This window comes from Urocitellus parryii, chromosome 10 (genome assembly GCF_045843805.1).
Source record: "Urocitellus parryii isolate mUroPar1 chromosome 10, mUroPar1.hap1, whole genome shotgun sequence".
Classification (NCBI taxonomy): Eukaryota; Metazoa; Chordata; class Mammalia; order Rodentia; family Sciuridae; genus Urocitellus; species Urocitellus parryii.
This window is the reverse complement of record NC_135540.1, coordinates 68,883,462-68,909,738: the sequence shown is the minus strand read 5'-3', so window position 1 is coordinate 68,909,738 and position 26,277 is coordinate 68,883,462. Positions and strand designations below refer to the sequence as shown.

At 37.3% G+C, this 26,277-nt stretch overlaps 1 protein-coding gene and 1 non-coding gene across 2 annotated transcripts in view; one reads left to right on the top strand and one right to left on the bottom strand.

The window, feature by feature from the left end:
- LOC144257161 (broad substrate specificity ATP-binding cassette transporter ABCG2-like) overlaps positions 1–20,489 on the bottom strand; it is a 55,666-nt gene extending 35,177 nt beyond the window's left edge. The window contains exons 1-6 of the mRNA XM_077803122.1: positions 20,256–20,489; positions 12,317–12,525; positions 5,714–5,773; positions 4,761–4,875; positions 3,911–4,070; positions 1,623–1,645 (exon numbers count right to left, since the gene is read on the bottom strand). Coding sequence (XP_077659248.1) covers positions 1,623–1,645; positions 3,911–4,070; positions 4,761–4,875; positions 5,714–5,773; positions 12,317–12,525; positions 20,256–20,489 — 801 coding nt within the window. The remainder of the gene's footprint in view (positions 1–1,622; positions 1,646–3,910; positions 4,071–4,760; positions 4,876–5,713; positions 5,774–12,316; positions 12,526–20,255) is intronic.
- LOC144257361 (U6 spliceosomal RNA) lies at positions 20,146–20,252 on the top strand. The gene has a single exon (XR_013344443.1). It is a non-coding gene; the product is annotated as a U6 spliceosomal RNA (small nuclear RNA).
- Positions 20,490–26,277: the final 5,788 nt, after the last annotated feature.

Here is a 26,277-nt window from a genome sequence, read left to right as displayed (position 1 = left end):
TGAATTGGAAATCAACAATAAGGTAAAAAGCAGAAACCACTCTAACACCAGCAGATAAAATAATACACATTTTGAAGATGAATGGATAGAAGAATACCTCGGGGGAAAAATTAAAAATTTGAGAAGTAAATGAGAAGAGTGATAAAATATATCAAATTTTCTGTGTCGGTATGAAGTCAGCTCTAAAAGGAATGTTCATAGCATTGAGCTAATACATTAACAGAATAGAAAGGTAACAAATAAATAATCTAAAATTACATCTCAAACCCCTAGGAAAACAAGAACCAACAAACCAATTCCCAAATCATTAGACGATAGGACATAATTAAAGTCAGAGCAGAAACCAATAAAATTGCGAATTCAAAAATTTTCAAAAGATTAATGAAACAGAGTTGGTTTTGGAAAGGATAAATGTTTAGCTAAACTAACTAAATTAAAAGGGGAAAAATGCAAATAAGATTTGAGATGGAAAAGGAAATATCAACCTATATGCTACTGAATCCATAGAATCATCAGAAACTATTTTGAAAATTTCTACTCCAATGAACTATAAAATCTTAAAGATATTGACATATACCTTTTATAATGTTGAGATAAATTTTTTCTATCTGTAGTTATATGTGAGCAACCTAAGGCCAACATTATATTAAATGAAGAGAATCTGAAAGCATTTCCTCTATAAACAGGAACAAAGCATGCCCTCTTTCCCACTCCTATTCAACATAGACCTTGAAATTCAAACCAGAGCAATCAGGCAAGAAGAGGAAATTGAAGACATGCAAATATGAAAGAAGAGCTCAAATTATCTCTGTTTAATGATGTCATAATCCTATATTTAGAAGACCCAAATAACTCTAGCAGAAGACTTCAAGAGCTCATATATGAATTCAGCCAAATAGCAGGATACAAATCAGCATCCATGAATTAACCATATTCCTATAATCCAATGATAAATTGGCTAAAAAAGCAATTAGGAAAACAACCTATTCACATTAGCTTCAAAAATCAATCTGAAAAAAAAGAGACAAAAGAACCTCTACAATGAAAACTACAGAACACTAAAGAAAGAAATTGAAGAAGATCTCAGAAAAATGAGAAATTATACCCCATTTGATTCAAAGGTATGATATGTCAAAAAAAAAAAAAAGAAAAGAAAAGAAAAGTAAATGGAAAGACCTTCCATGTTCTGGAATAAGCAAAACTAATATTGTCAAAATGGCCATTCTACCAAAAGCACTGTTCAGATTCACTGCGATTTTCATAAAAATTTCACTGACACTCTTCAAAGAATTATAAAAGGAAGTTATAAAATTCATTTGGAAAAATAAGAGACCCAGAATAGCCCAAGAAATCCTGAGAGAGAAAAGCAAAGCAGGAGGTATCACAATATTGGACCTTAAATAATACTTCAGAGTTATAGTAACAAAAACAGCATTTTATATGCACCAAAACATCTCACTCACAACCTGCATGGGGAGGGAGTGGGTAACTATGAGAGGTGTGGACCAGCTGGAAATAAAAGCTAGGAAAGTAATATAAAAGAAATAAAAACAAGAGGTAAGAATTATATATATTTTCAAAGTGTGGCTGTGATGGGTGGAACACACCTGATGTGGTCTTACCCTAATAAAGAGAAAAACCTGTGCTTACTTATATAGCGGTAAAGACCAAAGGGCATAATAAGTAATTTCATCAGGAAAAACAGGATAAATGTGGGGGAAAAACAGGTTATTTAGTGCTTAGGTGGTTACGCCCACCTCCTGAGGGCTGTGTTTGATCCTATGGCTGTGAGCTAAGGCAGGGCACCAGCATGATCTGGGCTTTCTAGAACCAAGGAAGTTCACCCAGGAGTTCCCAGAAAAGCAGCTTCCCTGCCTTATGCTGGCTCAAACAAACACAAAATTTATCATAATTTATACATGGCTTCCAACAAAAACAGATATGAAGACCAATGGAATAGGAGAGACACAGACAAAGCCACAGAAATACAGTTATCCCATACTAGAAAAAGATGCCATAAACATATATTGGAAAAAAGACAATCTCTTCAACAAATGGCACCAAGAAGACTGGAAGTCCATAAGGAGTAGAATTAAATTTAGATCCTACCTCTTGCCCTGCACAGATCTCAATTCAAAGTGGATCAAAGACCTAGGTGTTAGATTAGAACCCCTTCACTTGCTAGAAGAAAATGTTGGCCCAGCACTCCAACATATTGGCACAGAAAACCTCTTTCTTATTAAGACTCCTAGAGCACAAGAAATAAACTCAACATCAATAAGTGGGATGGCATCAGATTTAAAAGTTTCTGCACAACCAAGAACTAAGAATTTGAAGAGAGAGCCTCAGAAAGGGAGAAAACATTTCTTACCTATTTCTCAGATAGGGCATTAATTTCCAGAAAATACAAATAACCGCCCCCCCCCCAAACACCAAATAAACAAATGAACCAACCATTAAATGGCAAAAGAATTAAATAGACACTTCTCAAAAGACATAATACATGAAAAAAATGTTCAATATCTGTAGCAATTAGGGAAATGCATATTAAAACTACACGGAGATTTCATCTCATTCTAGTCAGAAAGGTGATTATCAAGAATAAACATAACAATAAATGTTGGCAATGATATGGGGGAAAAGGTTCGCTCATACATTGTTGGTGGAGCTCCAGATTAGTTCAACCACTCTGGAGTATGGAGATTTCTCAAACAAACTAAGAATAGAACCACCATATATCAGCTATCTCACTCTTTGTTTTATATATATATATATGTAAACAAAATCCACATATTACTGTGATGCACAGCAATGTTTATAGCAGTATGATTCACAATAGCCAAGTTATGGAATGACACTATAAGCCCAGGCTCTTGCCCAGACAGAAACAGGGGAAACCTAAAAGGCAAAATTGCTAATACCTGGAAATCACTAATACCCTTTAACAATTAATGGGTAAAGAAAAAAATAATATATATATATATATATATATATATATATATATATATATATAATGGAGTATTTCTCAGCTATAAAGAGAACAACTTTGTGTCATTTGCCAGTAAATGGATGGAGCTGCAGAATATCGTGCTAAGTGAAACAAGCCAACGTTTAAAAAAGACAAGGGCTGATTATTTTCTCTGATATGTGGAAGCTAATACAGAATAAAGGATGAGGGGATAAAAATATAGAAAAATTCAGTGGAGTCAACAAAGTGGAATGAAGTGAAGGGAGGGAAAATTAGATAAGTAAAGACAATAGAATGAATCTGATCAAACATTTTTTATGTACATATATGAATATATATATATATATATACACACACACACACACAAGAAATAATGTTAAAAATACTGTAAGTAAATAGACAGATCAGTAGAGGAATAGGAGCAGAGGAGAGAGTGAGGGGAAGAGAAGGGAAGTACCTGGGAATGAACCAGAACAAATTATATTTTCTGCTTTTATAATTATGTCAAAATGAATCCAGTGTTACATATAACTAAAAAAAAACTTTAAAAAAGAATACTTGGATTCTTTTCATTTATGAAATCCAGAAGTATACCTCAAAAAACATGTAACAATATTTCCTGGAGGAAGAGTTGAAGAAGAGCAGCTAAAAGAGGAAAAAGAAGAACAAGAAAAGTCAGTGCAAAGACATCAAACAACCTGTGTCTTGAACAATGGGGGTGGGAGGACCATGGAAACGGCCATGTGAGGGGCTCTCTCCACATAGACCTACTCCCTCTTCAGGACTAGACCACAGGTAAGATTGTTCTCCACGTATTTCCCTCTTCATACTATGTAACTCGTTACCTTTCTCATCACTACAGAAAGCAGCCAGTTTTGACACCATACACATTAGGAAACTTCTGAGCTCCTCTTTCCTGGTTATGACTCTATCAGATTTTACACATTACCTTGGAATCTGCCACTTCCTCCAGACCTAACTCTTTAATGATGCTGTTGATCCTCTCCTTCTTTTCCTGTTTTGTCATAGTTGTTGGAAGTCGAAGAGCTGCTGAGAACCATAAGTTCTCTCTCACCGATAGTGTGTCCATCGCAACATCATCCTGAAGGCAAATGTGATTTCATTGAGAAACGCTGAGTTTTTCTAAGACCATCACTTCTGTGTATGTAACTTAAAATATGAAAATAATAAAACCAGGCCTGTGGTTGTGGCTCAGTGTAGAGTGCTCGCCTAGCATGTGTGAGACATGGGGTTCAACTCTCAGTACCACGTATAAATAAATAAAATAAAGATTCATCAACAACTAAAAAAATAAATAAATAAAACAAACCCAAAGGAAAGTTCTAGCTATTGTAAAGTTTCAACACTAAGGATTTCAGAAATTCTATACAGAGAGCTTTAGAGCCCAAGGGAAGCTATTTGCATACTCAGATGGAGCACACATAATTATGATAACTTCTAGACATTTACAAAATGCTTTCTATGAGGAGTTGCTAAAGTCATCCTTTAGGAGAAGAAGAGAGGTGAATGAAGAGCCAAAAAGACAACAGTAGATGGTTTTGAAAATGATATAAAAAACTAGAATTGATACCAATGCCTAAAAGTCTATATTTCAGGTTCTTTCTGCCTCTCCTTTTGACTCCTACCTCAGTCTTAAAGGAGATTATGTAAAGGTGGTATAAATAAAGTTGGTACTGAGCATCTTCAATTGGAAGCATGCAAAACTATAAGCCCAGTCTCTTGCACATACAGAAACAGGGGAAACCTAAAAGGCAAAATCACCAATACTTACCTGTACCACATACCCTGTATTATATGGGAAATTGGAATCCTCAGGTACTTCATGTACCCAAACATCTCCAGATATACCACTTGGATCCTTCCTTGCAGCCAATATATCTAACAACCTATAAAAGGACACACATGTTCAGAGATTTTTTCCTTCCTACAACGGCCACATCTCTCACCTACTCAGAACCAAGATTCTGTTCAAGTTAAAAATTGAGCTAGTCAAAAAATTCTATGGTTTAACATATGTGTGTGTTTGTGTATGTGCATGCACACATAGAAATTCTTAGCATCCTTTTCTTCATGTGCTATAAGACATTCCAAAATCATTAAAGCAAAATAGTATTGGCTTATCCAGTATAGACTCCCAGTGACCCTCACCTTCATGGTCCCAACCCAGGCAACAGTCTCCTTTATGTCTGATGCATGATCTCCCTGAGAACTTCAGCTCCTTCTGTTCACTTTTAACATTATTCCCTTATCTTCTTTCCACATTAGTTCATAATATGGTGGACTGCTATATTGTGATCACTTCATCATTCCATGTTGTTAAAGCTGAATTTAATAAGACTTCCTGGTCCTTGGATTAAAATCATATGCTAGTCTAAATTGATTTTATCCATAGTACCTAGCACCAGACAGGAAATGCACAGCAAATTCACGTGATTTTTTTGTGGGGTGGGGGCCGGGTACCAGGGATTGAATTCAGTAGTACTTGACCTCTGGGTCACATTTGCAGTCATCTTTTGTATTTAATTTAGAGACAGCAACTCACTGAGTTGGTTAGCACCTCACTTTTGCTGAGGATGGTTTGAACACATGATCCTCCTGCCTCATCCCTCCAAGCTGCTGGGATTACAGGAGTGCACCACCATGCACAACCAATGCATGTGATTTTTTAAAAAGCATACTAAAATGCAGCCAAAAAGGCTTACTTACACCTTCTTTTGTACTCACAAAGTATTGCCTGAAACTGAGGGTCCAACGATGGCATTAAGGCCAGGGTTCATGATCCCACTGTAAACACAAAAATATACTGATTTAGTATTTTACTTTATAAAGAGTTCCATAGGTTTAGGGTCTACACTGAATGCATTTAGGAAAGGTTGATGAAATTGCAGAAAGATAACAAGCACCAAATATTAATGTAAAAATATCATTGATTACTAGAAGTCTAGTCAGGACCAATAAAAAATGTCTGAGATCTCTCAAATATCTTGAAACCCCTAATCTCTTTGGGGGAAATGACATATTTCATGTTCAGACCACAAAATAAGTAGCAATTTTTTTTATGAATGATCTGCATTACTCTTACTCCTTTTAAAACAGTTTCTAAATCATGTTTAATGATCAGCCTCTTCAAATCCCCTCACCTGCTTCCCAATCAAGTTAGACACCATTAATGAACACTGATTTGGAGATTGATTAGCAGTAGTGTTCTCACTTTTAAAATCTAGTCATAACGAAAATTAATATATTTTCAGTAGAAATCAAAGAGTGCAGCAAAGTACTCCAGACTATATAAAAAAAAAATCGCGTGTTCTTCACATTCAAGAAAAATATCTTACCAATTAAAAAAACCAGAGTAGATGATTCACTGCTTTGTTAAGTATCTGATTAATTGACTGGAAAATGTTCTGTGTGTATTGGGTGACATCCCTGTAGTATGGACATCCTTGTGAGATGCACAGTCAAAAAATGGATATAAGTATGCTTCAATCAAATTAAGTGTATTCCTGAGGGTAGTAAACAATCAGAGTAGAAGAGGGTGATTATGGCAGTGTTGACTTTGCTAAGACCCAGGAAGTCAATTTTAGGCTGATTATTATCCTAAACATAAGAGGTGAATCTACTAGGAAGAATTAGGTGGAGGAAGAGAACTAAGGGCAGGGCTACTGCAGGAGCACAGGAGTGCACACAGCAGCCTGGCTTCAGGCATTCAGAACTCTGGTGTGTATGCCAGTCTCTCTTTTGAATTGCTAGGCACATCAAGATGTATTCTACAGTGGAATCAGTATCTATTCCAAGCACAGGATCAAAGCCAACAGCTATGTGCCCTCACATACTGATACCCAGGGAGGTTGATCCTATGATTGCATAGGTGTCATGAAATATGAAAGTCCCAGTGCAACTGCCCCATAGCACACACAGCTAGAATGATCTCATTTTTCTTAGCCTGTAGCATCTGATCTTTAACAAATGAAACCAGGGCTTCCAGAGGCTGAGGTGATATGTACCATTCACTTTGTTTATTAACTGTGGAAACTCTGAATCAGTGGACTATTGAGAGTGTGGTAAACTGGGATTCAGAAAATTCTTAATTCATTTGCTATCCTTCCTCCCACAGTGTAAAGACACACAAATGACTGGGTATGTCTGGGGGTGTAGGTTAGTGCAAGTAGAGGTATTTAGCATGCATGAAGTCTTGGGTTCAATCATTAGCAATAACCCCAATTCACAATGCTTGGGCAAACTCTCAAAGTGTATTTGTCTACAGTTCTTAATGCATTTCCCTTATTAATATCTACCTAGAAACTGCTTCAGAAGTGATCAGGAAAAGCCTTTTTATTTCCTAAGTTTTCATTGCCTAGAAAATTTCCCATGTTTTTAAGATATGTAGTCAAAAAAAGAGCAAGCCATCCTGAATGATTCAACCAGAAAAACAAATGTGAATATAGTCAGGCAAAGCATTTCAAAAGTCCCTTTGTTTGGCTTTCTTTGACAGTAAATCCCAGTGTTACAGAAAACATCAGAATCGTAGAAACCCAAATGCCACAGTTACTATGTAGGGCACTGACTATTTCCACATCCATTCAGCAACACAATTATGTCATGTCTACTATGTATGTACAAGATACTATTTTAGGGCATGGGATAGAGCTGAGAGCAAATCCAGTAGATAAACAAATGGAAATACAAAGTCCTAGCCCCCTGGAGTTCACACTCTAGTCAAGGGAATGAGCACCTACAGGTGGTCAACTATTTTCTATTTCCCAAACACCATGAGTAGACAGAGCCATGCTAATTTGTTTCAATAGAGTCTGGAACTACACTCATGTCAAAAATTCAGTTATGTCCTTCACCTTTCCTGTTCTCCCCATCTTCACCTCCACCTTTCTCTCACCCCTCACAAGCCATTCCCCTCTTATTTTCTGCTTTCCAGCATATGCCTCTCTCCTAAAACTGTAAAACCTTGCCAAGAAGACTGTGTCTTTCTGTAACCACTTCTCCCTCCTGCCCTTCTGCTGCACCCTGCACTACTATTAATTCAAGTTTCCATACTGGGTGGGAGGGTATGGATAAAAGACAAACAGACACCCAAATAGAGAAAAAAACTGGGGGCCTGGTAGATCACTGTACATTGATAGATAAATAGTGACCATGAGCAGGCTCAGCAAATTCATTATATAGGTTTAAACAGCAAAAGGAACAATTGTGAGAAAGTTTCTTCAAGAAAAGCAAAACTGAAATTTTGAATATAAACAGCCCAATTAGAACTATCAGCTTACACCCCTAATTCTCTTCCCCCAGGCAGCTGGTATTTGAACCTAGGTCAGGAACTGATAAATCCATGGCTACTATGAAATTTCCCTTTGAACAGGTTATCACTAAAGAAGCTCTGTAGTCTCAAATTGGCACCTTAGGCCCCTAGAGTTTCCAGGAGGGGCATCGTCTCTGAATCCACACAATTCAAAGATCATAATTCATTTACTGCTCTTGACACCTTCCCCCATTAGACATGGCACACTGAATCCCAAATACTGACTCTACAACATGAAAAGACCCGAAGGATTCCTGTTGGATCTACTACACATTATGAGATCATGGTACACCCTTTGGTCTTGTTTTGCTTATAGTCAAAGGAGTTAAATGCCATTCTTGGGACATGGTCAACCCCTCTCTCTCTCTTTCTGTCTCTCTCTCTCTCTCTCTCTCTCTCTCTCTCCACACACACACACACACACACACACACACACACACACAAAGAGTTTTCACTTTCTGTATCTCCATGTGCCCTCCAATGGAGGATGAGGAGGTTCTGTATTGTCTTTGAATACTTCAATCAATCACAGCAAAAAAAAAAATGCAGGAAAACTGCTCTAGTTTCATAATTCTTCCATCAGACTAAAAGGTTTCTATGAATAGAGGGCATTTCTGTGACTAGCATCTTCAACAACACCAGACACCTACTATTATCCCTATTTGGTTGAATAAAAGAATATCCACCTTAGTTTATTGAGTACATAATTAACTTGCTGGAAGGGATAAGTGAGGTAAAATGAACACTCATACAGTGTGTGCTTTATAGTTGTTTAACTTGCACACATTCAAAGCAAGGTACCTTCTACCTCATTCATCAAAAAATTTGTAGGGAAAATTATTTCATAATTACTGTGTTTCACAAAATGCTTGTCAGCTTTTCAGTAATCAATCTATCTAATCATATAGCAAAAGATCAAAGCCTTACATCCACTATTCCTCTCCCTATTCTAGTCAGGATTACTTAACCAACACAAGAGAAAGACAAAAAGTAGGCAAGAGAGCAGGTATTCCTGCATGGACAGAGTTCCAGTCCTGCACAGCAGCCCTTGCCTCAGCCCAGTCAGCCCTTAAAATCTTGCTATTTCTTTACCTCCAATGACTCAAAAATTTCGATGTTATTTCGTCAATTCTTTGATTTCTAAAGGGAATTGGCTTGCATTAACTGAAAAGTGTAAAATCATATAAAAATATCAAGAAAATAGAACAAACATCAACTTACTTATAGATCTGCAGCCACACTGAGTCAAAAAATTATTTTATAGCCACTCTTCAGCCTTGAAAAGCCAGTTGAAGGTGCTTACTTTGACTAGGAATGATTATTTCCCTTATTACAGAAACAGAATTCATAGGCAATGGTATCTGAGCAAAGCCAAATTATATCATGACTCCATAGAAGGGAAGCAGAGGCTCACAAATATCAGAAAAATGCTGACACTCCTAAGGCCAGCATCTGTGAACTCATAGAGGTACCTCATAGTAATAGGTTCTATAATAACACTCATCTCCTTTCTACTCTAGATCTCACTTCAACACTACACATTGAATTCTGATTATGTTTCTGGATAAAAAGAATAAAAATAAAATTACAATTATTAGGTACTCTATAAAACTACATAACATCAGTGAGATTGTAGGGATCTTAGGTTGTAGGGATGAGATTGTATATGTTCCATCTGTCTTCATTATAGTAATAAGTAAATTGTTATAGAATGTGAAAAATCATAGACCATTCATTTAAAACAGGTCTATTTAAAAAGAAAAGTACTTTCACAATATGCTCTCATTTCAACCTCCTTGTTGTAGACTATAAAGGACATAAAGTGCACAAGTACCTAAAACCAATCTGTTTCAGAAAGCTCATTTGGGTAGTGAAATAGAAACACATTCTGTTTCACTGTTTGGAAAGATCAGAGTTACATTATGTACCCACAATCAAAAAACAATAAACTATCCTGGTGTGATGGCACAAGCTTGTAATCCCATCAGCTCAGGAAGATAAGGAACAAGGATCCTAAGTTCTAGATTAGACTCAGCAAATTAGCAAGGCCCTAACAACACAAGGAGATCCTATCTTAAGTAATATGTGAAAAAGAGCTGGTCTGGACATGTGGCTCCGTGGGTAAGTGCCATGGGTTCAATTCCCAGTACAAAAAAAAAAAAAAAGCAATAAATTATACCACCAGGCCTATTTCAATCAAAACATGTGGTTGACACATGAAAAACTAAGTGGCACATTAATTTGTCAGTTTCTCAAAGATTGAAACACATGGTACAACCACTTTTACAAATGGATTGTTAGTTCAGTTCCTTTCAAAGTTAAACATACACTTGAGATCATCTCACTCCTACTTTAGACAAAAGAAATGAAAGCATTTGTTAATATGTCTAAAGATGTGAACACAAATATTCATAGAGTTTATTGCTAATACAGAAAACCTGGAAGTTCATTGTAGGTCAATAAAGTGGTCCTTTAAAAGGTCATGCACAAGAAGAGTGAGGCTGGAGGCATTTCTGTTCCAGACCTTAAACTATACTACAGAGCAATAGAAACAAAAACAGCATGGTACTGGCACCAAAATAGACTTGTAGGCCAATGTTACAGAATAGAGGACATAGAATCTAACCCACATAACTACAGTTATCTTATATTAGAGATAGGTGCCAAAAACATACACTGGAGAAAAGATTGCCTCAAAAAGATTGGGAAAACTGGAAATGCACATGTAACAAAATGAAGTTAAACTTCTATCTCTTACCATGCACAAAACTCAACTAACTCAAAGTGGATCAAGGACCTAGTAATTAAACCAGAGATCCTGCACCTAATGGAAGAAAAAGTAGGCCCAAAATTCCATCATGTCAGATTAGGCCCCAATGTCCTTAGTAAGACTCATATAGTACAAGAAACAAAATTAAAAAATCAATATATGGGATGTATTCAAACTAAAAAGGTTCTTCTCTGCAAAAGAAACAATCAATGAGGTGCATAGAGAGCCTATATCTTGGGAGCAAATCTTTACCACAAGCACATTGAAAAGAGCACTAATCTCTAGGATATATAAAGCATTCAAAATCTTAACAGTAAAAAAACAAATAACCCAACCAATAAATGGGCCAAGGACCCGAACACACACTTCTCAGAAAGGATATACAATCAAGCAACACACATATGAAAAAATGTTCAACATCTCTAGCAATTAGAGAAATGCAAATCAAAACTAGTCTTAAGATTTCATCTCGCTCTAGTCAGAATGGCAGCTATCAAGAATACAAACAATAAGTGTTGACTAGGAAGTGTGGAAAAAGGCGCACTCACACATTGCTGGTGGGACTGCAAATTGTTGCAACCACTCTGGAAAACAGTATGGAGATTCCTTGGAAAACTTGGAATGGAACCAATATTTGACCTAGCTATCCCACTCCTCAGTTTATACCCAAAGGACTTAAAAACAGTTTCTTACAGGGACACAGCCATACCAATGTTTATAGCAGCACAATTCACAATAGCTACTTTGTGGAACCAACCCAGATGCCCTTCAGTAGATGAGTGGATAGGGAAACTTTGGTATATATACACAATGTAATATTACTCAGCATTAAAAGAGAATAAAATCATAGCATTTGCAGGTAAGTGGATGGAGTTTGAGAATATATTGCTAAATGAGGCAAGACAATTCCTAAAAACCAAAAGCCAAATGTTTTCTGTGATATGAGGATGCTGACTCATAATGGCAATGGTGGAGAGCATGGGAGAAATGGAGGAACTTTAAATAAGATAAAGGGGAGGAAGGGTAAGGGAGGGGGGAAGGGGATAGGAAAGATGGTGAAATGAGTTAGACATCATTACCCTAAGTACATATATGAAGACACGAATGATGTGAAAATAGTTTGTGTACAATCAGTGACTTGAAAAATTGTGCTCTATATGTACAATATGAAATGAATCACATTCTGCCATCATGTATAACAAATTAGAATAAATAAATAATTTAATTTTAAAAAAGGTCATGCACATACTTGATATCTGAGAGTATCTTTTTCTTAGTTATTTTCTGTTTAAACAGGAAGCCTTTCTTCTCTTTTACATGATAACAGATGTTGTAGAAACATAACACAGGCCCTTTCTGGTCACTGGAGGTGGTCCCAAGGAAGCCATCACAGTTTACTGGGAGTAAGTCAATTGAAAATGAGTCCTTATTGGCAGACATCTGCAGAGTTCTGTTTTTCTGTAGAGGGAAAACCAATAGTAAGTTGATAGTTTTGGTAATCAAGATTTTAAACACCAGATAAGAACACATTTAAACCAAGCATCTTCTAAACTGTGCTGCAGTGAGTAGGTTCTTTCCCAAAGAACAGCCCACATGATTGTGATAAGAACAACATTAGAACCTATAATCAGAGGCAGATACAAATTAGAATACTGGCATTCCAGTTAAATATCACATTCCCAAATTCAGGGGTCCTAAAAAGTAAGAATTATGAAAATTATGCAAAACCCAGAAAGGAAGTAAAAGACAGATGATAGTAATATCTTGTCTGACTTGAAATTCACACTATGATACAACTTCAGTTCAGGGATAGCCTACATGATCTTCATGCAGCTCCTGTATTTTTTTAATATTGGAGTTTATAATATTTTGACTACAAAAGGAGCTTAGTATAGCAGTCAGGAGCTGGAAAGATTTTTCTGAATTTATTGTTTCAACTTGTACATCTCTGGTTGTTGCGCACCTTCAATTATCTAAAACGGTAAACTCCAACATTGTTTTGTACTGACATTATTATTTATTTAATGGGCAAACATATGAAAATGGTTAAGTAAATCAAATGAATAGTTAAATAGCTCAAGGCCTTAAAGAAAAATTGAATATTAAGTTAATGTGAAGTGAAAAATGTTTCATTGGAGAGTTACAAAAGGCTCCTTAAATCAATTCAGAATAAGACTTATGCTGAACTGAGATTGTTAAATAGGTTTGAAATACTAACTGCAATAATTAGAGTTTTCACTTGTGAAATCCAAAATCATCCATGAAGAACTTTCTCTTGGCCTATGGAGGACAGCTGCTCCATCCTCCTGAGAACAACCATCAAAGCAGACAGAACATGAGAAGGAGCATGTGAAAAGTCTCTGATGAGAGCAACAAAGCCACAGGAGTGGAGAAACCCAAATCCCAGAAAGTAGGAAGAGCACTGAGCAATCCCAGCACCTCATGCCTTTTCCTCTCCAGGTATTTGGAAATGCAAACTTTATAAACAAAGGGCAACATTGGGATTAGGCAGGAAAAGGCTGCTAGAGGCATCTTCCAGAAGCCCTTAATACATCTGAGCAAATATCTCAGCAGTCTTTAAGCCAGGGAGACAAAAATTGGACATCTGGGTCTGCAGAGGTGATGAAGTTCCCTAAGAACCCAAGCTTTAGCGATCCCAGAAGCATTATTGCCTGGGAATAAGGGAAAACCCAAAATAGACCATTCTCTGCTTAATCGGGGTCATCTGCTCAGACATTGCTAGAAGAAAGTTAAATCCACTTTCAAAGAAGATATCAGCCAAGTGTGCTGGCACACACTTGTAATTATGGGATTCAGGAGGCTGAGGCAGAAGATCATAAGTTTAAGACAGCCTCAGCAAATTAGTGAGGCCCTAGGCAATATAGTGAGATGCTGTCTCAAAATAAATAAATAAATAGGGCGTGGATGTGGCTCAATAGGTAAGAATCCTGGATTTAATCCCTGGTAACAAATGCCAAAAAAGATCATTGCACAAACTTTTAATCTAAAATTCCAAGGCATGCCAGAATATAGGAGCTATAGTTCCAAATCAGAATATAAAGGAAGACCCACAGGTGAAACACACTGGAGTTATCAAACACTGACAGTAAAACCATTTATTAATATGTTCAGGAAAACATAGGTTATCACTAAATAACCAGACCTTAAAAAAGTAAATTAAAAACTCCAGTTAGATGTGATGATCAAATCACTATAACCAGCTACAAAGGGGACTCAGGTAGAACAAGTGGTCAGGAAAGTGCACTCCAATGGGACTGTTGAACTGTCACTGAGGGAGGCCATCTGGAGGAGCAGTGCTGAGCCGAGCAGGAATGTACAAAACCAGCAAAGAGGCCAGAGGGCCTGGTGTGTGATGGAGGGCAAGAAGAGAGGAGCTAAGGTCAGAGGAAGGACAGCTGAAGCAGAGCCCATAAGTAATTTGACTTGGACTAGAAATGAGAATGAGAGGTACCAGGAAGTTCTGGGTAAAGGAATGGCATGATTTAACTATTTTTATCACTCTGACTTTTTTCAGAGGTAGGGATGGAGCAATGAGATCATGTGAGAGGCTACTGTTACAATCCAAGAGCCAGGGGACACTGTTATGAACCCTCCTCTGTCATAAGATCTTAGAAGTCTTCTTTCTCTCTCTGTGTGTGCTGCCACAGTACAATACCACTCAAGAACTCCGAACAGAAAGAGCACCAGGTTTATCAGACACAACATACCAAGAACACACCACCTGAAGAACTCTCTCCTGGCCCAGTAGAAAATGCAGGTGCGGATGGGAAAAGCACAGAACTTCAAGAGGAGGAGAACCTCATTTACCAGCAAGGACCCAACAGAACAGAGGATTTGTAAGGGTTCCTTATGAACTTAACTTGTTCCAAACTATCCCAGCCCATGATTAATTTGGAGACTTAAAAAAGGGGGTAGGAATGTGGCTCAGTGGAAGAGTGCTTGCCTCTCATGCATGAGGCCCTGAGTTCAATTCCCATCACCACCACAAAAAAGAAATTAAAAAAAAAATACAATACATAATAAAGATTGATGTTATGGCCCTTAGAAACTAGAGAAAAACTCATGTAAATGTAAAAGGAAACCCCTTTGTATTCAAATAAGAGGAGTAGGTAACAAGACCTAGGTGAGGGGGTATCTGAGGCAGTTAGGAAGACATCACTGGCAGATGCCCTGGGAAGTCCTCACCTTTTGTCTTCTTTCTGCATCAAGCTAATCCCATCCTACTGGCACAATCTTTAGACCTTCTTTGGCTCCTCTCATTCAGTGCTTCCTCTTTCTTTGAAAAATTTACATCTCCCTTCACCAGTGGGAGATTACAAGACTTGTTCCCTTCTAGAAACATCTATTTTACCTTCTACATGGATTGAATTGTATTACCTAATGCTAACTGAGCCTAAGAACTAAATTCCAGCCAGACCCTGCTCTAAATAACAGCAAGGTCTTCTCCAGTCACAAATCCAAGAAATTGAGGTAGTGATCCATAAAGTATAGGAAAACTGGTTCAACAGCTTCCTTGATGAAGTAGAAATTTCATTCCCTTCTTGTTAAAACAAACTTAACCATAGATGGGAGCAGAAGGTAGAATAGCGATTTTTCTCTGTACTTATCACACCCAATCCTAGCTTAAATGACTGCTACACTACTAACTTTAAATATGACCCCCTGAATATTTTCTCTCTATAAATAAATTTACTGGGTAACTCAAACTCAGGGATCTACTCTTCATAGCCTCCTAGTGAGTGGAGAGAAGGAGTACTCATTTGTATGGGTTTTGTAGGATTATGATGCATGACTGACTTTGAATATATATTAATATTAATAGCAATATATATTAGTAACCACAGAAGTGTACATTAAGTAGGAGAGATATACAGTATAAGAATAAAATTATACAAGACATTATTGAAAAAGAAAAAATTATGGGAACATAATCATCTAGCCATCAATTTTTGGTTCACATTCTGAAGTGAACTCAGCATTGATTATTTAAAGAACAGATGAGGATCTCGTAGGTCTAGAGAGCCTATAGACACAGGTAGGGAGACCATTTGGGCTCTTTCATTTTCATTGAAACCTTTCTTCCTACCCCAGAGTATATGGTTCATTTTTAACATAATATATATCTTCCTCCCTCCTTGATCCAGTCTTCAACTGCTACCAAACTCATATCAAAAACTGTCAGCATACTGTTTGAAGACAGAGATAAACCAATTACCCTCATCTTATAGTTGCACATTGTAGATGTGTAAGAAAATGTCACACCAAACACTTACCTATGTTTAATTAGTGTGGATCAATTGAAAAATATATACATATATTTTTTAAACTAACGACAAACCCATTTATAGACTATTTAAAGAACATGATGCCCACCTATCCCTCTATAAAATCCAGGTTTATTCCCAAATAAGATCCAGCCATCAACAATAGCATGTGGGACCACAGGGTCTTATCATTCAAGTGAGTCATATAACACTTAGAGTAAGGATAGTTACAACTACAAAAATCCTCCTTAGGAAGTGCCCTTAGAACATACACTACTGCATACATATGGATCGCACTGAGGGTGCCCTCCATTGCCATTCCTCTGTCTCTACTGCATGCCTAGGTCACACAAACACACACACACACACACACACACACACACACACACCATATTGCTCAAAAATAACTGCCATGAAAACAGACCACAGATCAATGGTACAGAATAGAAGACTCATAAACAAAACCATTCAGAAATACTCAAATAATCCTTTTAGACAAAGATGCAAAAAACATGCATGGGAGCATGGACAGTCTTTTTAAGAAATGGTTCTTGGAAAGCAGGTTATCCATATATAGAAGAATGAATATACAGTAGAATGGATATAGAAGCATGAAAATGAAGCAACATCCTGTCATTAAGTACACACAAAATGCAACAAAAATGGAGAAAAAAGTTTTAAAATAATAAAAAGTAAACACCAGGAAAAGCTTCTCTCATGAACCAGCTTCAGAGGGAATGACTGATCATTCTCTCTCTCTAATGGCCTTCAGGATACACATTTTTATGTACAGAGGGCCTTTCAGTTCACCTGTGTCTATTGCAATGTGCTCCCTCAGGCAATGTTCTACTCTAGGTGGTAGTTTACTTTATCTTTCACATGCTCACTTCAAATGCTTCATGGGTGCCTAATGATATTAAGTTCAGAAATAGGTTTGCACACATGTGTTTGTATTTTAATACATGTTATGTAAATTAATGTGTTCCCTAAGTGAACTCCTGAATAATGTCCAGGACCCTGGAACAAATAAGCCCAATAAACACACTTGTTGCTATGAATCTGTATATTTTTCTGAAAAAGGAATGAGTAAAACAATTTATATATATATATATATATATATATATATATATATATATATATATATAAATGAACATATTGCTTTGTATACACAAACATTTTAAAACTTATCTACAATTTAGTTTTTGGGCTGAATTTTTTGCATCATTTGAATGTTTTCAGTATTGCTTTTAGTAAGTGTTGTAAATAGTTGGTTCATTTTTACGTTTAATCATCAAAACTAAAATATTTCCATAAAAATTCTGAAAGAGACCTCAAGAACTCTGTAGCATACTACCCAAATTGATGAGAAAAATAACCTGGGAATAAGAAAAATAATTGCTTCGCCAATCCCTTTAAAGTATTAATGCTAATAAATATTTCCTCCACCAGCAGTAATTCCCATGCTCAGGAAAGTTTTCGTTCTTCAATATTAACTCTCCTTATCTTCACACATTTGAGAACAGGCAAGAGTTTTATCTTAACTGACTTGTGCAGGCTTGATTCCCTACCAGACCCAGAATCAGTTGCACTGCCACATCGTTTTGTGAAAAAAATTCTGTATGGACTGTTTTTATTTCCTACTCTCAAATCAAACTGCCAAGGGTACAAACTCAGCCATGTCATTTAAGCAATGTGCTTTTTTTTTTTTTTTTTTTTTTTTAGAGAGAGAGAGAGTTGTAGATGGACACAACACAATGTCTTTATTTATTTTTAAAGAGAGAGAAAGAATTTTTTAATATTTATTTTTTAGTTTTTGGTGGACACAACATCTTTATTTTATTTTTATGTGGAGCTGAGGATCAAACCCAGTGCCCTGGGCATGCCAGGTGAGCACGCTACTTCTTGAGCCACATCCCTAGCCCCAGTGTGCTCTTTTCTAAAAAAAAAAAATACCTACCCACCTTTCCTGGCACACAAACTTGTTCACTTAATAGTAGTTCAAATGACCAAGGGCACAAATTTCTGCTCAGAGGCATAGCATAAAACTCGTGGATATAAAGCACAGATATGGAGGTCAAAGGGAGTCAGCTGGAACTTCCATACAGGCCATGAAACATCAGCTTCTAGTCCACAAGGCCACCAAGCATCTGTACTGCTGTAGAAATCCTCAAGCATTTTCCCCCAGTCCCCTGGCTCCTTTCCTCTGCCTTCCTTTCCCTCCCTCCCCAGTGGAGGGCTGAGTGCTTCCCCTCCCTCCTCTGATGAAGCTGTCTGTGGGGTTGAGGACAGTGCCCACAGCCTCCACTGATCCCTTCCCAGATGGAGATGACCCCACCACTCCCTCTACCCAGAGGAGAAACACTCACCTAGGGGGGAAGGTGCTAGTAGCCCCTCTCAGGGCTGCGGGCAGCAAACTGGACCTCTAGGAGATAGCTTGGATTGGACTTTGGTACAGGAGACTCAGGCTGTGGGGCTAGCATGCCCATGGCCACCTCTCCCTGAAGCTGCATTCCCTGGGCCAGGGTGGAGGCAGAAGGCAAAAGGTGTGGCACCAACTGATAGACTGTGGTAAGCCTCTGTTTTCAAGGCACCAAACCTCAGGGACCACTGTCCCGCTGCGGAGTCCAGTTCATGGAGAAGACTGTCCCTGGCCACACAGGGACAAACCAAAATCCCCACCTCTGGTGCTTTTTCAAAGGAACAGAAGTAATTAGCTCTGGTGGGTACTTCCGAGGCTGATGGACACCTCATGTAACTGGATGGGTTTTGCACTCTTGTTCTCACTGTCCCTGAACACTAGGAGTTCTGACACCTAGGCTTTTCCTCTCACACTTCACCCATCCCACGGGCAAGAGGTGATTTCTGGTCAATGAGTTTGGGACAAATTAGATGGTTGTGTCCCAGGGCCCAATACATCAGGAACTGAATCTAAAGGGATGAAGGGTTTGAATGAAAGTATTCCTGTGGATGGTTTCAATGTTTTCACACTGCTGAAATGACTATTTCTCTGCATTAGTTTGAGACAGGAAACCCTAGAAAGTGATAGCATGGGTTCAGGAGAAGCTCTGGTTATCAGGTTTTGTGAGCAAGTACTGCCATCCCAGCATTCACTCCCTGCCTCTGGCCTCAGAAAGTTACACCTGCATGTGGACAAAATTTTCTATTTGCATTTTACAAAGAAAAACCATGGTGTTTTGCTGTTGACCTCAGGAGTTATTGTTAATATTGTGTCCTATTCAGGAAAATCAGCCGTGAAGGGAAGGTAAGAAAATTGACAGTACATAATTTTTAGAATATCAGAGGTACTATATTGGAGACTTAAAGAACTTCAGGTATATGTCCATGATGAACACAAACATTTTCATGAATTTTTTTTTTTTTTTTTTTTTTTTAGGATTCATTCTGTCACTGGGAAGACTCATATAGAAATACATTTATTCAGGTTTCATTTTAAACCAAAATTAGGATAATGTTCATAGTTGGATCTTAATGAATATTGTGGTATCAGCATTCTCTGAAAGCAACTCAAAGAAAGTATAAACATATGAAAAAGGAGAAAGAAAATGTGATTTTGAGACAAAACATAAATAACAGAAACAGGATATTAGGTTGTATAGGTATTTTGGAATTTATATAAATAAAAGAATTCAGAGTCCTGGGGATGAAGTTCAGTGATAGAGAGATCACAGCCTAGATTTGCTTCCTGCACACACATAAAGTAGTAAATAAATAAATTCAAAATATATACCAAAAACTGTTATGTAGAAAATACTTGAATGAAAATAATGAAATAGTGCTCCCTTCGGCAGCAAATATACTAAAATTGGAATGATACAGAGAAGATTAGCATGGCCCCTGCGCAAGGATGACACACAAATTCATGAAGCGTTCCATATTTTTCACGGAAGGCAGACCACGCAACCCGGAGAAGGGGCCCAGCCGCCCACCTGCGGGTAGGCAGACCACCCCAACTGGAGGCGGGGCCCAGCCGCCTGCCCGGCGGTCACTGGACCGAGCTCTGGACAAACATAAGGTCTCCCCAACACCCCCCACCTTATCAAACACCTTACAAGAAAACTGATGGAACTCATCTTGGAAAATCCCACCAACCCTTAAAATCCACCAACTGGAGGGCATGGCTACCAGCTTGGTTCTGTGGCGGATCAGGTGCCTGGTTTACATCTCAGAGAATAAGAGTAGAGAGGCCACAGGTGGAAGCTCAAGTCCTCTCACACTGGCTACCTCCACCACCCTGAACCCAGAGACTCAAGCTAGGAATAGACAACGCCACCTACTGGAAGAAAAGAAAACAGAGTTCTGAGATACATTTTCTTTTTCTTTTCTTTCTTTCTCTTCTCTCTCTTTTCATCCATTCATCCAGTCTCCTCTACCCTTCCCCCTCTGGTCCTCACAACCTCAACATATGTGAAACCAAGAATTGTGCATGAAAAAGGTCTTTAACAACTGAATCACCAGAATAATATAATAGAGAGGAATTGCATATGCCCCACCTCCCTCCTCCCCTTTATTTCTTTTCTTTTTTCTCTTATTTTCTTTTTCCCACTTTCTCTTATCTCTTTCTTTCCTTTTTTTCTCCCTCTTACTCCCTCTATCCCACTTGCAAACCCCTAAATTTTACTATTTATAAGTAAGGTAATCTTATAAATACAGATAGGAGTTTGCGTGTGCTTTGATGATGTACTATTGATTTGGGGAACTGTAAACATTGTCTTTCTCCATTTTTAAAACAGTTTTGTGGGGTTTTGTGGTGGTGGTGGTGTGTTTTTTTGTTTTTTGTTTTTGTTTTTTATGTGCTAGTTACTCCTTCTAAATGGAGGGGCCTTTCTGAGAGCCACAAACCCTTCCTTTTATGTGGAAAAACTAGGTGGGAGGACTTCTGCTTTCAATGTTTTTTTCTGGGTTAATGCCCTATAATCAGCTCTGTGCTGTCCTTGTTTTGAGGTTTGGCTCTTTAGTGTCTCTGGAAAAGCTCATGTGTTAATGTAGGAATGTTCAAAGGTATAATCATTAGGTTATGAGAGCAATAACTTAGTAGACTAATTCTTTTGAAGAAATAATAATTTGAATAGATTACTTACTAGGTGATAAGAGTAGGTTGGTGAGACACGGCTGGAAAACTTAGTTCATTGTGTATGTGTCCTTGGGGTTTGTATATTGTACCTGGCCTCACTTCTCCTCTCCTTCCTTTCTCTCTTTCTCTCCCTCTCTCTCTCTCCTTCCTGGCTTCCAAGAGCTGCCCAACTTTCTCCATGATGTCCTTCTATGAACTAAACATCTGAAACTTTCAACAATAACAACACGTTTTAACAATATAAACTTTTAGTCCTCTAAGTGTACTTATCAGGTATTTTGGTTATGGTTATAGAAAGCTAACACACCTTGGTTCAAAAAACTGTTTATCTATGTGGACATCTCAAGTTTTGGATTCTCCAAAGGCAGCTCCATTAGGTCAAGATGGTAGGAATAAACTTGCTCAATAATATGGATACAGTTATGAATGGGTACTTTAGCATCAGTGGGAAACACAGAGGCTGGGTTTAAGTCTATCCTGAATTTATGCTAATATTAGAATTGCTCAGTAATATAGTTTGAATGTTGCCTCGCCTTAGTTTGAATGTTGCCTCGCCTCCCCAGGTAAGTCAACTCCCTTCTTTTGTTCACTTTATATAGTGATAATCTGGCTGGAGTATAACTTCTCTGCTTCTTGCAGCAAATCACAGTGGGTGCTACCATACTCAGGCATATGGACATACTTAGTGATTATATCCAGCTGTTTTGAAAAATAGGCTATAGTCTTCTTCTATCCCCTAAATTTCTTATTTAGAAATGACTCAGATGTTGTATCAAATTTCAGCATAACAGAATTTAAGACTTTAAGCAACATGAGGAGTACATTTATAAATATTTAATCTCATTTCTATTCACCTAGTCTATATTTGACAGTTATAACTGCATTGCTGAGACATCAGACAACCATTTCAAGTTATTTTTTAGTCAAAGAAAACCCATGTACTTGATGCACATGATACACAAGTGTGATAAAGCAATGTGAATTGAATAGTTTGTTAAAGGGCATTTCAATCCAAAATATATTTATGACAAAATGGTAGAAGCTAAGATAACCACTTTATATGACTACACTTTAAGATATTCTTTTGTACTCTTAGGAAGATTGTGGACCAATTTTTTTTTTTTTTTTTTTTTGGTAAAGAAGATCTCATAGCAGCCTGATTTCTTAAAAAGACTGTGACCTTTGCTCCTCCTCTTCCCCCTCCTTCTCTTCCCCCTTCTTCTCTTGATTATTTATTTCATCTTTCTCCTTCATTTTCCTTCTTCTCATTTTCAAATGAATTTATGAGTTAACTCTTAGATTTTGCATTCCACATAATAACAGTTATCCTTATTATAAGAAGAAAGTCATTAGAAGTACAAAACAAAAGCTTAAAACTTTAATATATTCACCATATAATTGAAGTTTAAGATTAATTAAAATGCACTCCCAAGAAGTTTGTAAATTAGGCATGCTGATAAAACATTAAATTAGGCTTGCAGACCCCAAAGGAATTTACCAGAAAAGGTAACAAGATATTACTGGGAGTTAATAGTGTTTAAAAAATTCATGGGAATCTCCTGCAAAACAGCAGAGTGGCCCCAGGAACCTCTGCTAAAGCTATTCTTCAGAATTAAGGTGACAGTATACCTGGCAGGTTTAAGTTAAGTTCTTCCCAGTACTGTCTCCAGCAAGCTAATGCTTTCCTTAATTCAAGGAATATGAAGATCAGACAGGATTACAAAAAAAAAATCATTTTTTCTTCTCATGGATTTATAGCTGCAAGTGACCCAGTTGTTGGAGAATGTCAACTAATGGGCTGAATGTGGAGATGTAACTAATATTTCCCATTGTTTTCGAATAGTGACAAAACAGGTCAAAATTATATTCTTTTATTACTTATGTTGTAGTTAGAATCAGGTCTCAGGACACTTGCAATGAAGGCCAAACCAGGACTGACCAGGTTTCTGCAATCTGATATGGTCCATCTCCAACCACAACCAGACCAACCCAGAGAGAAACCAAAGAGAACGTCTGTAGATAGAGGATCCTTAATCCCTCTCTGGTCTGGAATCACATTGCCCCCATGGAAGTTCAAACCAGAACTTCCATTCAGATGTTAAATCTTGTCTATCCAAATCCAGCTCCCTCACTAGAAAAGCCAAATAAGAGGGGGAAAAGAAATAGGAATCTGATTGCTTATAGGAAAGTGACTCAAGGGGTAGGAAGTCTTCAATCCAGAGTACAAAATTGAAACTATGCACTGAAGGTCCACAGTGTTGAGTCAGGAAAAGTCCCAGGGATGGTCCATGGGACAAGGTGCTTAGATACTTGTTTTGACTTGTCAGCCCCTTGCCACTCTTGTTTTTAGAATGGCAAGGGGCTGAAAAGCCATGGCAAATGTTCTTCTGGATGTAATTTTTGGCCATCTCATCAAATTGTTTCCAAACAAGTTCCATTTTGCATACCTCACTGTATGCCAGTCATTACAATGACAAGTTTTGTAAAAAAGAGTGTATTTGTAAATAGACTCAGCACAAAGAAAGAAGAGACCCTCCTGAGACTAAGGTTTATGGTGTTTTCTGGGATAAAGGTGCAGGTGATTTAATGCATGAGAAAGGTGACTAGAGGTGAAGTAACCAGTAGTTTACACATGTTCAACTCAATGCCATGGCTCTTCTCAGGATGCTTGTTCAGAAATTATTGGTGTTAGCAGATATGAGCATGGAATTTCTGGCCTGGGAATGTCAAAATGTTACCCATGCAATACTGGTGCATGTCCAAGTGAAGTCATTGGCTCCAACAAACATGGGCTTTGAATCCCTGGGAAACAACCCCAGCAAATGATTTTACCATGCCCCACATGTCCTTGATTTTAACTACCGCAAAACTAGTAGGAGGCTAATGATAATATTGCTCAGCTCCATGACTTCCAAAATCATTGATTTTTAAGTCAATTAACTAATAAAGAAAAGCAAGTGAAGCTGGAATATTTATTTAGACTTTCAACTCTGTTTCACAGGAACAGGGACTAAATGCCAGAAGTGGAGGAGAGACTATGTGACAGCATTCACTCCCTTGGTTCTGCTCACTATTACTGGGGGCCTCTGAAGAACTGGGCAAAGTCCTCTATGAGGGTCAAGAAGTGATGAGGAATAATGGAATGGAAACAGCTGAAAAAACTCACCCTCCTACTTTCACTGGTAGCAGGAAGAGAGATCTCCTCTGAATTGAGCCCATTGAGATCAAAGAATAGGACAAGGCTCCCACACCATGGGATAAGTAAGCTTGGCAAATAATTCACAGTTTCTTCAAAGAACATAGTTCAGAGACAGGGTTGAGATTGCATGGAGAAACACATCCAACCCACCAAATCAAACAACTGAGAAGGCATGAAAGGAGCAATTACACAAACTAACACTGAAGCTCTTTCCCTAGGTGGAAATACTTGATAATTCAGAATTTACCCCTTTAGGAATAAGCATCTGACTCTTTATGTTCTAATTCTGCACACTGATACAATGTTGGACAGCTAGTCAGATGACATTGGAACACTAATTTCCTCAACTCTGAAGGCTGACTAAACAGGAGAATTTGAAATGACTTCCTCTAAAATTAAGAAAATGCATCTGAAATTAAGAGGGATCAAAGCCCCAAATTGTTAGAACTTCTGAACTTCCTCATGTTGACAAGAGAAACTAACCCCACCTTGGCCAGGCACCATTGACATGATCTCTAACACAGATTAGCTAAACCTTCATATATATTTTCCCTACCTTTTTTCCTCTTTATCACTCCTTCTCTTATAAAAGCTTTCTTGGCCCTGGAGCTTTCTGAAGATGGAAATTCAAAACAAAGAGCATTCTTTTATCTTTCTTCAAAGCTGGCTTTGAATGAAACCTATTTCCCTGCCCATTTGACTCTGAGTAATTGTGGAGCATTATGAGCAATAAAATCTAGATTCTGACTCACTTGGGGCAATACTTCTGCTGGGTAAAAATTGGGTAGAGAGGGTTAAATACACTTATGCAAAATATTAGGAACCAGGAGTGTTTGGGTTTGGGAATTTTTTCATGTGTTGAGATTATATATATAACATATAATATATATTATATCACAATATATAATACATATTTAGATACAATAAATATAATATATATTATAATACATTTATAATATATAATATATTATAACATATATTATATATTATACATAATATATAATAATATCTGATATATAATATATAAAATATAATATCTCATATCTGATAACACCAATAATTTCTAAACAAGCATCCTGAGAAGAGCCATGGCATTGAGTTGAACAAGTGTAAACTACTTGTTACTTCTCTTCCAGTCACCTTTCTCAGGCCTTAAATCACCCTGCACCTTTATATATATATATATATATAATATCATATATTATATTATTTATAATATATAATTATTATAATATATAACATAATATATAATATATATATAGCATATAATATATAATATTATACCATATTATACATTATATAATCTCAACACCTGAAAGTATATATATGCATTTCTTTGGGATGGATCCAAGATATCTGAAAATTGTACAAATCACCTGAATATAAGTTTATACAATATTTTTTAGCAATTTTGGGCATTAAACAATGTTTCATGGTGTTGAATTTTCCACTTGTGGTGTCAAATTGACCTATTACTTTCAGATTTTCATATAATTTCAGATTTCAGATCTGGGGGGATGGTTAGGGAGGCTCAACCTGCATGAAGTTTGATGTACATATAGCAAGTCACATATTCAATTCAAACCCTTATTTCTAGGCAATTTTTGTCTACTTTCTCCATCAAAGATTGAGAG